General features: G+C 35.7%; 1 protein-coding gene across 1 annotated transcript in view; it reads left to right on the top strand.

The window, feature by feature from the left end:
• LOC133836771 (protein couch potato) overlaps positions 1 to 13,511 on the top strand; it is a 68,770-nt gene extending 55,259 nt beyond the window's left edge. Inside the window, 10 exon segments of the mRNA XM_062267360.1 lie at positions 5,743 to 5,820; positions 6,590 to 6,643; positions 6,721 to 6,783; positions 8,168 to 8,312; positions 9,182 to 9,384; positions 9,451 to 9,705; positions 9,707 to 9,867; positions 10,335 to 10,372; positions 10,472 to 11,151; positions 13,337 to 13,511. Of these exon segments, the coding sequence (XP_062123344.1) occupies positions 5,743 to 5,820; positions 6,590 to 6,643; positions 6,721 to 6,783; positions 8,168 to 8,312; positions 9,182 to 9,384; positions 9,451 to 9,705; positions 9,707 to 9,867; positions 10,335 to 10,372; positions 10,472 to 11,151; positions 13,337 to 13,363 (1,704 nt within the window). The 3' untranslated portion in view covers positions 13,364 to 13,511.
• The last annotated feature ends 4,741 nt before the right edge of the window (positions 13,512 to 18,252 follow it).

Raw genomic sequence — 18,252 nt, 5'->3', positions numbered from 1 at the left:
GACAACGGCAACAGCAACAACAATTGCTATGTGAGGCAGCCACATGCATGCGGCATTCATTCATTTGCTTTACTCATTTAGTTTGCAACACAAGCCTGCTGCTACTATTTTGAGCAATGAACAGCAACTTTTGTAGACGGAAAGTATTCCAACTCGAGTTTGCAATCAATAGCTTTTGTGTTTAACAATTCAAAGTAGCAACAGCAACCAGTCTTGTATTATCTGCAGTCTACAATTTAAATAGCTATTGATTGTCTCATTATTTTGATAGCAATTAATGCAAGACATAGCTTTACTAACTATATCTAATTAATGTGCCCTTGTTGTAGTAGCCATAAACAAGTGTCACAGCAAAGCTGCAACATAAGCTTCTAGAAGAGTTCGCAGCTGGTTGCCTGCGGCAGCTGTTGCTTTTGCTTTTCTCTTCTTTGTTGCACTTAAAGATTTGCCTGAGCAAAGAAAAGAAAAGAAGAAAAAAAACAAGAGGAATGCGTAGTAAAGAGAATAAAAGCCAGCAAAAGCAATTCAAAAACTAAATAAACAAGCAAGCATAACAACAAAAGCAAACAGCAGCACAGGAACAACAATAACAATGCCAGCTGCAACAATAACAACAGCAGCAACTCACTGCAGTCAACTTTGGCAGCCAGCGGCATTTAGTTGACTCGACGCTCAACTTAATTGGCATCAAAAGCTTCGAGGCAACTACAACTACGATAGTCTGTATTTGTGTGTGTGTGTGGGCGGGGGCGAAGAGTCGTGTATTAGGCGCCAGTTATCTGGCGATTTGCAAACATTGCAAGCGACGCCAAGCCAAGCCAAGATTTTGGCCAAAAATTTATGGCTAGCTTTAAGCATAAATTTTCAACGCTTTTAAGCCAGCGATGCCGTGTCAAATTTGCCATTAAAAATTGTTCAAGTGAGCACAAAATTGAAATCAAATTTTGCATAAATTATTTCGCAGTGAATAAATTAAATTTGCTTCTCTTCATTTAAAGGAAATATAATTTTGATGAATATTTGCCAAAAGCAAAAAAAGATTATATTAAAAAAATATTGATTAAAACTAACCAAAACTGTCAAATTTAATTCTGATTTATTTATTAAATTCAATATTCAACTTTTCATCTATGCCAAAAGTTTATTATATATTTAATTCAATGTTCATCACTTTTCATCTATTTCCTCTTAAAATTTCTAACATTTGCATGTTTTTTCAACTCACGTATGCAACGCTTGCTTTGCTTCTTTTATTTATAACTTTATCAACGCTATTAATCTTGCATTCGCTGAGGCCCGCAAATGCATATTAAATACGTTTTAATTGCCAACAATTTATAGAAAAAATTTTGTGCAAACACTTTGTGCAAATGCCGCCGCCGTCAAGCGATAAAAGTCAATAGCAAAAGTTGTTTCAATGTTGGAATTGTTGATGTTGGCGTTTGACGCGCAGTAAACTGCAACAGCAACAGCAGCAGCAGCAGCAAAAAACACCGTCAACAAAAACAACAGCAACAGCAACAATTATTTAAATATTTGCAATCGTTGTGTATTGCGATTTGTGACGGTGTTTTGCTGTGTGTTTAATACCCAACACAAAGTGAGACAAACGAGATGAATGTTGTTGCTGCAAGGAAGCTTCACGATTTTGTAGAGCTTAATCTCCTCTTTTTTTTAATAATGTTATTATTATGATATGTAATGGAACGATAGACAGAGAGAAAGCCTTAAAAACGTTGTGATTTTCGTTGCCTTTTACTTTTAGAGTGCTTAATATTCAATCGATATTTCGAAATAGTTCATAGTGTTGATTAACGATTGATTGAAATAACTACGTTATACTATAAATGTTAGCCATGCTCTACACTTAAGATTTTAAACTTTGATTTAGTATATTTGAAATTGTAAAATAATTGAGCAAGCAATAAACGTTAAACGTTTTTTTATAAATACACATTATAGGGTATTTATTAGTCGTGCATTGGCTTCCGCTCTTACATGATTTGCCTCTCGATTTGTCTGCTGCTTTGTCAGCTGTTTGACAATTTACAAGCGCTTACAATTTAACGCCTTTTAGCGAAATTCCGACGAGACTCACCTCAGACGCCTTGGTAACGACGCCCACAGCTCTAGAGGCGATTATGATCGCCTCTCTAAACACTTTTCGAAATAAGTGACAGGTTCTCTGTATGCGTGTGTGTGTCACGTTTAATTATTATAAGTCAACACTTGACTAGAGAGTGATTTACAATTGGGGGACCCCTAAAAGACAACACAAGGCCGACGACCACAATAGTCAGTTCAGAGCTAGAGCTTGGGAAAGTTATCACAGCAACAGTGCGTATGGGTAATATTTGCATATGCAATTCGATACAGCACAAATTTATTGAAGCAACCGCATAAACTTCATGTGTCCATAATTATAAACAACTGGGGAAACTCCAAGCACAACTATATTCGACTCTAATAGCAAATAGATTGCGAGAGGGGAGAAGTAGAAGAAGAACGAGTCGCAATTGCTGCAACTTCTTGGCAATGTTGATGGCAGCAGCTCAGTAACCGCAAAGCCAAACACAGCAGTTGGGAGGGGGGTGAGAAGGGCGTTGCAGTAACGAAATCATTGCCAAGCAAAGAGGCGGCCAAGTTGCAAGGTTGCAACCAAAAACAGCAACAAGCAACCAACAAACCAACAGCCAAACTGCAACTCTATGACATTTTGCTGTATTTAAATGGAATTTGGCAACCAAAGTTGGACAGAATCCGCAAATACACACACACACAGAGACACTTATACAAATGTAATCCGCCCACACAATATCAAGAGTGTGGCAAATAGAAGGGGCGGGGCTGTAAGCTGCAGACTGTAGCTGATGCTGATGCTGAGGTTGTAGTGCTAGAGCTTGCCAAAATGTTGAATGTATTTCCGCAGTGGCCAAAACACACAAGACAAACAAAAACAAGTCAAGAGGTTAGTAACTCCCTTAGCCACGTCTATGGCTGATTTGGCCTGGCTAACTGACTTTTGTGGTTGCCAACACAAGGCACAGTGGTAACGTAGCTATTATTTGGCTATACCATAAACAAGCAATAGAATATATTGACATGAATGGCAACTATAAAATAAGTAAAATAATAAAGTCAATCAATAAAAAGAAAATAATAATAATAAATCACTACATATGAACTATATAATATTATATAAATATTGTTTGATTAAGATTTAGATTAAGAATCTATCAATTTTAAATAAATAAATATTTAATGAAATATGATAAAAGATCAAACAACAATTATTTAGAAACAGAAAACAGAAACAGAAAAATCAAAAGGAAGACATTTTACAATTTCTATAATAACCACGAAATTGGAAATTTCATATTGACAGTATAAAAATGATAATAAATATGCAAGATTAAGCTTGTTTGTCCCACTGTGCAGGGCGTTCAACCTCTAGCAGAGTTCCATTTCCTGTCTGCTGTCTGTTGTTTGCTCTTGGCATATTTGTGCACCGAGACATGCTATCAAATTGAGGTACAACTCACAAATCTCATTCGCATACACACACAAGTACAGTATGAGTGTGTGTGTTTGTGATATAGACTCACATACGATTAGAGGGGAAATAAAATAATTGCATTTCAATGCCATTTGCAACAGGAATTGAGCTCGAAAGTTTCTGTGTGAAGTCGAGTATTGCATTTGCCACACCGCAAGTACAATTCTGTGGATTGAGCTCTTGCTTCTAATTAGTTTGCTTGGCTCAATTTTCTTTAATTTTCATCACATTTCTTCGTGTAGCTGTAGCTGTTGTTGTTGTTGCTGTTGCTGTTGTCCGTTTGGAAGGGCCGAGGAGCTCAGCTCATTAACCGTCCAATTAGTGGACCCCACAAAAAAGGCGGAGACGTAGCCAAGTTGCAACAGCCGCAGACTGCGCAAAAATTAATTTTAATTGCTATTTAACTGAGCGTATCCTGCAGATCCTTTTTGGCAAGCGCCGAAACTACGTCAAAGGATTTTCGTTCTTTTTACTTTTTACTTCAGTTCCTCCAACTTCTTCTCCGTTTTATTATCATGCCTGCCCGGCACTCGAGTGAGTTAATTAATTTGTAAATTGCGGCCGGACAATTTTAAAGTCGCAACCGAGCAACTCAACTCTCTCAACAAATGTAAAAGAGTTCCCTTCTGTGCTCTCTATGTAGTCATGTGTGGCGTCGAGTGTGGCACATGTTTAGCTATTTTTACACAGCTGCTTTCCCAGCTGGATAACAATAGCTAGATTACACGATAGAACACGTTTTAATTTTAACTCTCACACACACACATACACACAAAACATGGACTTCCCTTTTACAATCTGTCACTCTGCGCAGGATGAGTCCCTAAACGACAACACAAAAGTGGGCGAAAAAAACATCGCGAAACTTGACTAGAATATACCTGTTAAGGTTAACTTAATTGCAGCTCAAGGAGTTGTCGGTTGCCTTTTAATACACATTTGAAAAGAACTCTTTAACTTTATTTGTTATCCTTTTAGAATTCGATGAACAAAACAAACTTAAACAATAGTCACAATTAAGTATTTTAAAAGACATAAAGTCTGGTCACATTGTTTCAGCTTCTCTAGAAATCATTCAATATAATATAAATCGTTTTTCCTTAACATTCAAATTTAAGAATATTTGTCAACAATTATACATTAGTAACAATAACTATTTTTAAAGACTTGAAGTCTGGTCAAATTAAACTATTTTCTCTCTTTCGTTCTTGATTTCTAAGAGTACCAAAACATCAATAGTAAATTGTATTTTTAATTAATATTCAAAGTTTACAACAGTTGTTAACAATCTGAAAAATTGTTCTCATCTATATAATTTTATTTATATTCAGAATATTCAGTATATAATAAAAGAGTTCATTATTTAATGGATAGTTAAATATTCAAAGTGGGTATCTCTAGTTTTAGTTTTGAACGCTTTTAGTCGCAAATTATTTAATGATTTTTATTATATACCTATAGTACAAATGGCAAATGTCAAAGCTTCAATACTCTGCAAAATAGCATATCTAGTCGCATATACCCCTTCATTATAATTACTATACTGGTATATACAAAAAATGCCAAAATCAGCTAACCAAAAACAGCTCACAGCTTGCGCAGTTTGTCCCTTTGCAAGCTGCCTAGGTGTTAAAAATACAACACACAAAAGAACAAAAAAAAAAAACCGGCGACAAGGCTCATTAGTACCATCATCCTCTCCCCTATCTCCCACTCCCCACCTCTTGTGCTTTGAATCCCTGCGCAATGATGCTTCCCCCAACTCTGCATTTAAACATCTACTGTGGCAACGTGTCACGTCGTTGCCTTAATGAATTCAGCGTTTATGGCGCTTATTCCATTTGGTTTCATTATCACTACATACTCACACACACACACACACACACACACACACACAGACATATAAAGAAACGTGTGTTTGTGTGAGTGCCATGAACTTTTGGGCTTAGAGAGCGGCAGCGAATTTAAATATTTGACACATTGAAATTGAGGCTGAAGGTTTTTTGGTGTGTGTGTGTGTGTGTTTGGGTTTCAGTTTTGAATCCGGCCAAAGGACGTGACAGCTTTAACTTAATTACGCAATCATAGGAAATTGGTTTCTCGACATAGCGAAGAAAAACCAGGTTAAATCTATACACACACAGATTTGTTAAATGTATTTCCATCTCTCTCTTTCCTACTTGCAGGTGCGCACATTGTTCGTCAGTGGTTTGCCAATGGATGCCAAGCCACGTGAGCTCTATTTGCTATTCAGAGCCTATGAGGTGAGTCAACCAGCTATCAGCAGCTGCATATCTCGCTCAAGCTGTACCTATTAACTATTAAAGACATTTTAATTGAACTTATGAGCTCGATAAAGGGCCAAAGATAGTTTGAAAGATACTTCAGAAAAAGGGTTGCAAAAGCTTTGAAAACTTGTTAAGCTTGAGTTAAAGTTGAGTTGAGTAATCCACGTAAATATTAACGAGTTTTTAGTGAGGCAAAAGAAAACAGATTATTTGTGATTAATTGTAATATAATGATGGTTTCATTTCCAAAGTTGTTAAAGAAAATCTTTAGATTTTTATCACAAAATAAAATTATAAAATTTTGTTAGACATATTTTATGAATAATAGAAATTCTGTCGAGAACTTTCAATTCAGAGAAATCGTTCCAAAGATATTAAGTCAGCAAATAATCATAAATTTCTTCATATAGCAAAGTTTAGCAAAATATCTATCTATAGATTTTAATCACTAAATAAGCCCATAACATTCCTTAATGATTGCTAGAAATATTTTCTTTAAATTCGGAGAATTGATTTTCAAGATATTTTCGTCAATTTTTTTAGCCTAGCCAAGATAGGGAAATTATTTAGCTACAGACTTTTATCAGTAAATAAAATTATAACATTACTACAAATGCTTTATGATGTCTAGAAATTCTGCTAAATTCCTGAAATTCCAATAAATCAGATCCAAGATAATAAGTTAACAAATAATAATAAATTCGCAAATAAGGCTAAATTATTAATACAACATTAATTTTCATAGGGCTACGAAGGATCTCTGCTAAAAGTAACTAGCAAAAATGGCAAAACAGCATCGGTAAGTGAAAGCAGCAACAAAGATGATTCGTAAATATAAATTTAAAAAAATGCATTTTCAACATTTTAAATAAACAGCCCGTTGGTTTTGTGACATTCCATACAAGAGCCGGTGCCGAGGCAGCTAAACAGGATCTGCAGGTAACATATATATTGGCAGTTTCTACAACTTGTATAACTATCTATATATACCTAATGTATAATTGTTAACTATATATAATCGATGAACAACAAAACACCAACAATTCTTAGCAAAAGCCTATCCCAAAAAAAAAACAAACAAAAAATAAATATATGGCAACTTTTTCGGCGTTTCAAAATACAAAATACAAAAATACGACACATAGATTGTAAAGCACTCAATAAGAACCAAAAACAAATTGTACTGCCTGGCTTACACTGAGCGTTAAGAAAAAGTTTAGGTCCTCAACAAGAAACAACAACAACAATCGTATCTCAATTACAATCACAAAAACAACAACTACAACAACTACAACAACAAAAAAAACAAGATGTACTCACAACACGTGCTTGCATTTTGAAAGAAACTTCACCGCATTTATGTTTAAGTCTATCCCTATTGATTTTGTTTCTTTTTGGTATTGCATCTCGCTCTTCGATATCTATTCTCTCTCTCTCTCTATTAAATTTCTGTCTTTATCATACACCCAGAGATACACACACACACACATCACATTTTACACTCATCTATAGCAACTGCAATGAGGCAAATGTAGCACAAAAGAAATGAATTTTATAAACAAAAAACAAAAAACAATTGGAAGCCTGGCAACTCTAGTCCACAAAATAATTATTGCTGGTGCATGTTCAAGTTCCCTTTAGGCACCGCCCCTCTATCCTTCCCCCGTCTCTCCCTTCTGGCACCAACAAATATATTTGAATGACCCTTTGCCCCGTTCTCCTCTTTCACTCATAGGTGCTCTTCCTATGCAGTTGCTGTTCATCTCTTGCTTTTGATTTCTATGCATAAAACAAAAAATCACATAAAACACACACACAACCACTCACCCAAACACTCACACACACACACACACACATACACACAAATTGAACTAGTTCCCCTTTCCGTAACCTGTTCGTACATCTCTGAATTAAAGCAAAAATAAAGGCATCCAAAGGCACCACTCAAAAAAGCCACTCAAAACTCAAACTCTCAGCGTTTTGTAAGCACCACCGCCCATAAACAGAAACAAGTTGGTTTTTACGTTCCCAATTTGCAAAAAAAAAAAAAAAAAAACAAAAATGAGAAAACACAATTCTCTCTCTCTCTCTCTCAATCTATCTCTCAACACACGCAAATGCGACATTCAAAATTATTTTTGGCGAATTGTTGCAAGAAATGAAATCGATAATAAATAGAAAAAATATTAATGGAAATAAAATCCAAAAATTCCAAATACACTTTTTATTATTTTGCAAAAGTAAAACAAACAAAATCATAAAAAAAAAAGAATAGAAAAAATAGAAAATACAAACCGCTGTATTTTGATCTGATCATTTACAGCAGGGTGTACGCTTCGATCCCGATATGCCCCAAACAATTCGCTTGGAATTCGCCAAGAGTAACACGAAAGTGAGCAAACCCAAACCACAGCCCAATACAGCGACAACAGCCTCACATCCTGCATTGATGCACCCACTCACTGGACGTAAGTAAAAAAAAAAACGAAACAAAAAACAAAATAAAAAAAGATATAAAAAGCAGCTGCTACTTTTATTTTGGTTTTATGTATATGTAGTTGATAGTTTAATAAAATACAACAAATACAAAACTTATATAAAAATGAAATATTCTATATTCAGCTATCGTACCGAAGGCGTACTAGCGCACAACCTAACTCTTATGACACACACACACACACACACACACATACAAACACTCACAGACACACATATGTAAACACACTCGAGAACAATCCAACAATTGAACAGTTGAAATTTGCTTCAAAGTGCACAACTCTATATTATAAATATATATATAAATATCGTATATATCTACTATTATCGTACGCCCGAAACTAAATTTTCGCTATAAATATATACATAGGTTACAGCAAGAACTCAACAACAACTACAAAATACAACTACAACAACAACTACAATGATATATTATGTAACGCACCTTCGATCACTGTAACACACTCTGTTTGAATCACAAAACACACACCAGTACACACAGCCACACACAACCACACACACACACACACTCGCAGTGAGATACAGAATTTAAAAAACTAAAATGAAACTTGAAAGTTTTGAATTTTGGTTTCCAACTCCAAGCAAAACAAAAGACTTAGGCAACGAACTTGAAGCAGTCGCTTTATCATTTCAAATCAACTTTTCGCAACTTTTGTTGCACTCTATTCACTTACAATACAAAATACAAATCCAATAAAATACAAAAAAACAATATATGAAAAGTAAATCAAACACATGGCAGCAATAACTGATGAATTTTCGTCTTCATTTCGTTTTCTCCTTTTCTTCAACTCTTTCCCTTTCCCTTTCTCTCTCTTAGATCTTGGCGGGCCGTTCTTTCCGGGCGGACCCGAGCTATGGCATCATCCGTTAGCGTATTCGGCTGCCGCCGCTGCTGAGCTGCCCGGCGCTGCCGCCTTGCAGCATGCAACACTCGTGCATCCAGCACTGCATCCGCAGGTGCCCGTTCGCTCCTATCTCTGACTAAATACAGACAAAGTAATGGAGCAGCCTATGCATCAAGTGAGTACAAGCAACACAGCGACAACACTTCGACAACAACCACACTTCAACAACCATTTGTTGCAGACTCAAATAACTATGCCACATCATCAGACAACTGCTACCGCTTTACATCCCAGCCAACAGGCGGCAATGGCACACATGGCTGCTGCTGCTGCCGGCGGTGTGGCTGGCGGTGGCGGTGCTGCTGCTGCGGCTGCTGCCGCCGCTGCTGCTGCCGCTGCCGGTGCAACGCCCCAGGGCGCTGCTGCTGTCGGTGGTAATGCAGCTGTGGCTGCCGCAGCCGCCGCTGCAGCTGCTGCTGCCGCATCGCATCATCATTTTTTTATCCAGTCCCGCGTTGGCAAGCCCCGCCGGCTCCACCAACAACGCCACACATCCGGCAAATCCGCAGATAGCCGCCAATGCGCCCTGCTCCACGCTGTTCGTGGCCAATTTGGGCCAGTTTGTGTCCGAGCACGAGCTCAAGGAGGTTTTCTCTAGGTAAATGAATGCATCATATTCTATACACATATATTTAGCCTGTTATCGATTAACGATAACTTGTCGCGACAACATCAAAAGAACAAACATTGACACTAATCACTAAAGTAACCAAAAATTTGAGTTGTTGAGCGAGCAAAATGGCACCACTCACCCACCACCCACTCACTCACCACCCACTTACCACTCACCACGTTGTCACTCACAATTTACCACCACTTGATAATGCACCGATAATTTTTACTCTCGATATATTACTAAAAACTAATCGATAACTTTTTGCGTTCTTTCTTTGGTTTGTCGTTTGTTGCCCAATCACCAATTGTATTATACATGATTAACGATAATCGATAACCGACTACTTACATACTACTACTACTACTACTATATATATATATATTATCCAACTATATATCGTATATATCGCAACAAACAAACAAAAAAAAATATGTTATATACATGCACAGTATGCCTGGCTTTTGTCGCCTACGAATGCACACAAAAGGTACGCACAATATCACAACTTCTATGCCTCCAACTTTGTCTTCAACTCTGACTTCTCCACCACCAACTTCAACCTTCCTCACCGCAACTGCAACAACAGGCACTGCTTCAACAGCAACAACAACTACAAGCTGCACCACTACTGCTACCAACAACCACAACAACAGTAACAACAACAACCAAGCACAACATCAACATCCGGTGGCATTCATCGAGTTCAACGATGCCCCAAGCGCTGCTCAGGCGATGCAACAATTGCAGGGCAAATATTTGCTTAGTTCTGATCGTGGCTCCATACGCATCGAATACGCCAAGACCAAGATGCTGAACGAGGTAACGCTGCCAACGGCGCTGATCAACAACAACAACAGCCACAAGTCACTGGCAGTTGCAGCAGTAGCACCGACAGCAACAACCGTCGCAGCAGCAACTCCGACAGCACATCAGCAACTATTTATTTTGAATGGCGGCTTGGAATTGCCACCGCCACCGCCGCCACATTTGAGCCATGTTAGTGCCAGCAATATGTTGGTCGCAGCCCCAGCAACAGCACCTCTCACAATCCCAAATGCACAACAGCAACATCACCAGCAGCACCAACTTCAGCAGCAGCAGCAGCATCACCAACTCCAACAGCAGCAGCAACATCAATTTCAACTACAGCAGCTACAACAGGCGCCAACTGGCTGCACCACCAGCACCACTAGCGTTGTTGTTAATTCACTACAGCACCACCAACTTCATCCAAATCAGCACCACCAAAATCATCTCTTTAGAGACGTATGTATATGATAAACAAAAAAAAAGAAAAGAAAAACAAAGTACACCAAAAAAAAGTAGAAGTAGTTGCCATCTCTTTCTATCTTTCACTCACATCGCTCAGCAATTTGCTAAACCATTTTTATACCTCTCTAAGCATTATAAATATTTAATATGCAAAGGGTTCGAGCCCATAATTCACCTTCAACCTTCAAGCTTTATTCACCTCCCTCCACCTCCGCAGCACATGTATCATAAGTAAATTGTATGCACGCCACACACACACACTCTAACACACACAACCAACGAAAAAAGCGGCAACCCATTAACTATTTATGAAATTGCAAATTGTTATTGTTTAGCTCGCCTCGTTTACTTTGCATGACAGCAGCCACAACAGCAGCGGCAGCAACAGCAGCAGCAGCAAGAACAACAGCCGCATCAACAGCAGCAGCAACATTGGCTGCCGCAGCATCACAGCTAAAATTTAGACCAGGCAGGCATTTAAATACAAATTATAACAAACAAATGTTGGCCGAATAAACCAAGCATACACACACACACACACACACCAGCACACACATATAATTTTACTGCAGCAGCAGCAACCATTGCAGCCAGAGCAGCAACTACAGCAATTTATGGCCATCTTATAGCACTTGACTTTACGATTCATATACCCACTTGTACACACACATAATTCATACACACACACCTACAGACACGGCACACCCACTTGTCTGGAGACTTAATATGGCCGCCTCAGCTCTCTCTCTCTTTCTCTTTCTCCAGCTAGTTCTAAGTGCAAGCTTCCCCCGAATAAAAAGAAGGCAGCACATTTTTTACCCCACACTCACGTGTGTGTGAATACCTTTGTGTGTCTGTGTGTGTTTGCTGCTTCTGCTGCACGTATTTAAAATGCGAAAAGACCACATAAATTTATTTTTTCAATTTTCGTGCAAGAAAAAGCCAAGCGCGATCACAAACAGCAAAAAAAAAAATAAAAACTCGACAGCAGAAAAAATACTTTATAAAAAATGCAAAGCAGAACGCATGCCACGCCCACAGCCCCCCAAAAAGTAAAATGTAGAGTCGCGACACGGTTGGCAAATTCCCTAGACGTTATAAATGCGAGCAAAACTGTTTTCATTTTTAGTTTTGTTTGTGATAAACATTTTGAGTGTTGCTACTAAAATAAATATAAAAGTTTATGGCGCTTGCTGATAGATTTTATTGCACAAAAATGTAGATGGCACTTAAGATTAGTAACTGGTGCGTAAAAATAAAAGGTGACCAAGAAAGGAAATAGTCAGAAGGAAATTGCATCATCTTTGCGGCAAATAAAAGCAATGAAAATAATAAGAAATGGAATTTGTAGGGAAGAACTATTCAAATTCATTCCTCTTTCTTTTGCTTATCTCTCAAAATGAGTGACAACACATTTTATGAGTCATAAGCTGAGATTACTCGCTCACATTTGATTATGATAACTTAAAGCGCCCAGCGACAATCAATTTAAAAATCGAATGATTGTTGGGATCTTGCACAGGCCATAAAACTTGCGATAATAAATTTCTCGAACTAAATTTTTGAGTGTATTTGCTGTTTGTAGTTGATTGCTTGTTCGAAATCAATTTAAATCGTTTACATGCTGTTGCCAGGGATCAACGGGGATGGAGACTGAGGGTCCTTCTCCTGTGTGTGTGTGTGTGTTGCTTCAGCTGAATGCCAAGGCTCTTCTGCGGAGGAGTCGTAAAAAGTTGTGCAGCTGCCGCTGGGCGCAAATTGCACACTTGGCTTTTAGTACATGAAAGGAGTGAGAAGGAGAGGTCAAAGCGGTGAGAGATAGGGATAAATTGGCATTGGGTTGAATTTTTCGGGTGGTAGCAAAGTTTTTTTTGTTCTTTTTTTTGTAGTGTTTGCATGTTGTTTTCTACACATAAAACATGATGCTTGATGTTTTTGGGGGTCAGTCATAAAATGCCAGCCAAAGGATAAAGTTTTCTGGTGGGGGCGGGAGTCATGCATGTGGAATTATCATTAAATTAAAGAGCAACCACTTTAGCATTAAAAACAACAACTAACCAAGCGACTAATCACTAAAATGCACCGCCTAACTCTCACCATCCAAAATACAGAAATCGAGTGTGACGAAGAGAGACTCTGAATCAACTTACTTACTTATGTTCCAACAACTTATTTACAGAGGAGCGGGTATGGAATCAAGGCATGATTTGCTCGCTAAGAAATTAGAGCGCGAGATGCAACAACAACAACAGCAGCAGCAACAACAGCAACAGGCACACCACCAGCCACAGTCGCATCATCAGCATTACCATCAGAGCCATCAGTCGCATCATCACCATCATCATCATCAGCATCATCAGCAGCAGCAGTTCTTGATGACGCCGACAGCGACCTGACCCGGCAGCGCGAATGCACCACCAACATCGCTGCCGCACTATCACCAACCACAACAACAGCAGCAGCAGCAGCAGCAACATCAACACCATCAACAGCAACATCATCTGCACCACCAACAGCAGCAGCAGCAACATCATGCGCAGCAACAGCAGCCGCATCATCATCATCACATCTATTCGTATGTGCTGCCGGCGGCAACACACATTGCTGCCTGAGAGTGTTGGTGCAACAACAGCAACATGAACAACATCACTGTAGCAGGGTCCACGGTCCGTATATTTCGAGTTTGAAACGCGCATAGAGCGATAAAATAAAGCTCCGCATGTAACGGATGCATGCAATAGGAGGCAACAACAACAACAGAAAAAATACAAAAAAAGTAAAAAAAAAAAAACTTTAGTTGTAGTATAAAAAAAAAAATATTTAAAAAAGCAAAAAAAAATCCACAAGTATATGTATATCTATATATATATACGATATAATAATTTATATGGCAAGCCTAACCCAGTTTAGTGAAATTTTTGACAGGCCGCATGGAAAATTGTAGGAAAACCAAAAGAAAAGAAAAGGCAGCAAAAGATGGAAAAACTTGTAGTAAAATATACAAAGCGAAAACAAAAAACGATAGAACAGAATTAGAGATTGAGAGAACCAATTCGAAAAAGACACTTGATATGCCCCCAATAGATATATATATATACACAAATATATATATATATACAAATATGTATATCCGACAAATATATACAAAATAGTTGAAAATGCTGCAAACGATTTTTGAAGGATTTTTAAAACTGCGATCGTCGTTCTGTTTAATATCAAATTTTTTGGGCTTTTGTTTGAATTGTTTTTTTCCTATTTCGATTATTTTTCAAGAAATGGAATTGAGACATTATAATCGATTTTTTTACATTATTTTTCAAATGCATCATAAGAAGTTAAGGGAATAACTTAATTGAACATACATAATTATGGGAAATAAATTAACAAAACAAAAAAAAAACGAAAGAAACAAAAAAGAAATATAATTATAGCTTAACCGAATGTGCCCTTTAATAGCTCTCTTTCTAGAATTATAATAATAATAATAATAAAAAAAAAAACAAAAGAAGAAAAATACAAAAAAGGAAAAAACCATGAGAAACCAAAAGTTATAAATACATCTATCTGTATGTATGTATATTTGCATTAAAGTAATGTATCTTGTATCTAGAGAATACAATTTTGAAGTGTTATTTAAATATGGAAAAAAAATGAATGAAACAAACAAACAATTTGTATCAAGATCAACTACGGAAACAAACAAACAACAACAACGAGAACTAGTCGACGTCATCATCAAAGTGAAATTTAACTGAAAGCTGGTTTCGAAATTTATTTGGTATAATGAAAAAAAAAACGTACTTATAAATTAAATACAATTGTGAATTCGACACGGCACTAAGCTCGAGTTGCGATGTTAAAGACTCGTAATACATTATAACAACAAAAAAGAAAAACAATATACATATATATATATAAATCTTAAACTAAATCGAATCGAATTGCAGAAAACGATTCCAGATTACAATTCAAACACTCTATACACACACTTTCCGCCCAAAAAATACTGAGACAGTCTTTTTTGATTGAATTCTGCAAAGCTCTCGCCCCACACACTCAAAAGACTAGACAGAAAAGAAAGAACTTATTACCCAGAAAACAAAACAACTCTTGACTTTCCCCCCAGGATTCCTAACGATCTTTTCTGAAAATTATCAAATGCTAGAACAATCAACACACACATTTTTCTTGCTAAACAAAACAAAATCAACAACAATAAAGAAACCAACGAAACGACAGAAGGGGAAAAGCGGAGATAGATCTAGGCAGAATGACAACAACAACAAAAAGAAAAGATAATGACGCAAACATCAACAGAACAGAACAGAACAACAATTTCTCTAGGATGGGTTCTAGTATATGACATCAGAAAACATATCATCTTATGTAGCTGCAGTAACAACAGAAACTACAAAAGCAATTATGAAAATGAATTGCGATTAATTGTGACTAAGCGAGATGAACTACAAGTACACTTATGCTAAAGCAATGTTAAAGTTAAAAGCTAAAAATAACAACAACTATAAACAAAAGGCAAGACATAGGCGTTTAAGTAGCTAATTACAACAACAACAACAACTGGAAAATGGTATTCAATTTTTTATTCAATTCTAGTTTCTCTGAGTTGATTTGATTTCGAGTAGTTGCAGTTTTTTTCCCCCAAGCATTGTTTAAACTTTAAGCATAAACATTACAATTATTTTACATTTAAAAAAAAAGAAGAAAAAGAAAACGTATTTTTACCAAAGTTGTCCTTACTAAATAACTTATTTACGTTAACAATTTCCCAACAATTTGTTAAAATAACAAACAAAAAAAAAACTAAACATATTTAATACTTAGTTAAGCTTAAAGAAAAAACTAGACATACCAAAGGCATATTTGAAAGAAAACAAAAACAAAATATGAGAAAACAATATGTTATAGCAATAATTGGCATTATATTTTTGGTCTTGGATTTTCAATTAACAAATTTTTCAATCAATTTAATTTGTATAATTTAAAGAATTTGTTTTTAATTTCAATTGACTTTAGTCAAATTGCAAAGCATATTCCGTCCAATTACATTTCTTGCTTTCCTCTTGCCTACGAACTCATTAAGCCTCATCAAAAACATCCTTATCATCATCATTCATTATCATCACCATCATTATCTTTGTGACAAGTTCACACACACACACACACACACACACACGCATACAATACAGTACATACTTATGAAAAGTTAGATTTAAGCAAAACGGGAAGAAAAAAAAAACAAAAAATTGAATTATATTATTAACTAATGCATATCATAAAATTGCGCCTTTAAAACAAAAAAAAAAAAAAAACAAAAACAAAACAAAATATTTACAATTACAAGTAAGCATTACAATTAAACTAAATAAAAGTTACGAAAAGGAATAGCAGCTATGCCTAATACAAATATTTTCGAAATTAATTTTTAACGTTAAGCAGCAAAGAATAAAAACGCCTGAAAGTATGCAAACAAAAGCAATGGAAAAGCGTTCTAATTAGCTGCGTGTGTGCAAGTGTGTGTGTGTGTGTGCGTGTGTGCATGTTTGAAATCATCCAAAAAGGCATTTTTACCCATCTAGTAACTAACAGAAAAAAAAACAGAAAAGGAATCGCTAAGAACACATTAGCTGCCTTTAGGCCTCTATTTCCAGACATGATCCTAAAAACTACATTTCAAAATGATTTCATCAGCAAAAACGTGACGAAAGAGAAAATACTTTCGCGTTCGAGAATATCTATAAAGCATAATGAAACTAGTTTGTAAATGATAAAACAAAAAAAATGGAAAAAAACTAAAACTAAAACTAAACAATATGAATTATGGGAACATTATATGAATATATGAATACATTTTTGAAACAAAAACAAAAAACAAAAGAAAATGAAAATGAAAGAAAAAACTACATACAACTACAACAGATACATATCAGCAAAGATGGAAGATTTACCAGATATAGAACAAAGCAAAAACAACTTTTACAAGAAATATGCTAAAGAATAACTTATATAAAATAAAAAGAAAAAACCAAAAACGATAAGCGATATGTTTTGATGTGGTTTTTAACATTTTTTGACAATGTAAGCATAAAAAGGCAAAGCAGTTACCAAAAGAAGAAAAAAAAAACAAAAACAAGTATAAAATTAATATTATATGAGTTCTAACTGTGTCTAGGGGCAATTAGATAATAGATTAAACACTACTTACATACATATGTAAAGGCATATAAACACATAAAGACAAAGAAATTTGTATTTTATTATATTATTATTAAGTATTTGTATTTTGTAATTCAATTCTCCTCTTTTCCTGACAATTTCTCCCAATTTCTTTCGATTCTCCCCCCAAACAAATATTTCAATTGCCTTATCTAAAAAGTTTTGTAACCCAACTAATGCTTAAGTAATTTATGTATTGTATACCATCTATATATATATACCCAAAATATCATATAGTATATATAAACTATATACATCTAAACAATATTTCCATACTTGCGTTTATGTGTAGCGTTTACTTAGCCTTTTTTAATTAATTGACGGTATTAATTATGCATAATAAATTCATTTTGTTCGTTAAACAAAAATCCCAACTGACATTTGTTTTATTTATCATTTCACAATTTTAGTTGACTAATCTGATTTGCTCTGATTTTTAATAATAATGATGATGATCATACGCATAAACCTTAAGGAAACGAATTTTAAATTAGTGAAAATTTTTGCAATAACTAAAACAAGTTAAAAATACATACAAGAAGATGCGTATATAAAAAGTAAATATACATATATATATATAACGGTTATATACATAAGAATTGATATAATATGATATTGAACTACAACAGAGGAGATATTCTCAACAAAACAATTTGCTATGGAAGATGCTGTAAATTTGTTTATAACATTTCCAATATACATATAGCATACACTCGTATATACACATACACACATACATATATACACAGAACAAATACATTCATTTACATGCATAGCCATATAAGTAGAACAAAATTGATATTGAATATTGAAAATATCAATAAAAACAAAAATGAAAATGTTGATAATGACAGCAAACAA

Source organism: Drosophila sulfurigaster, chromosome 2R, assembly GCF_023558435.1.
Source record: "Drosophila sulfurigaster albostrigata strain 15112-1811.04 chromosome 2R, ASM2355843v2, whole genome shotgun sequence".
NCBI classification, from domain to species: domain Eukaryota; kingdom Metazoa; phylum Arthropoda; class Insecta; order Diptera; family Drosophilidae; genus Drosophila; species Drosophila sulfurigaster.
The sequence above is the reverse complement of the archived record's forward strand: the minus strand, read 5'-3'. Positions and strand labels throughout refer to the sequence as shown.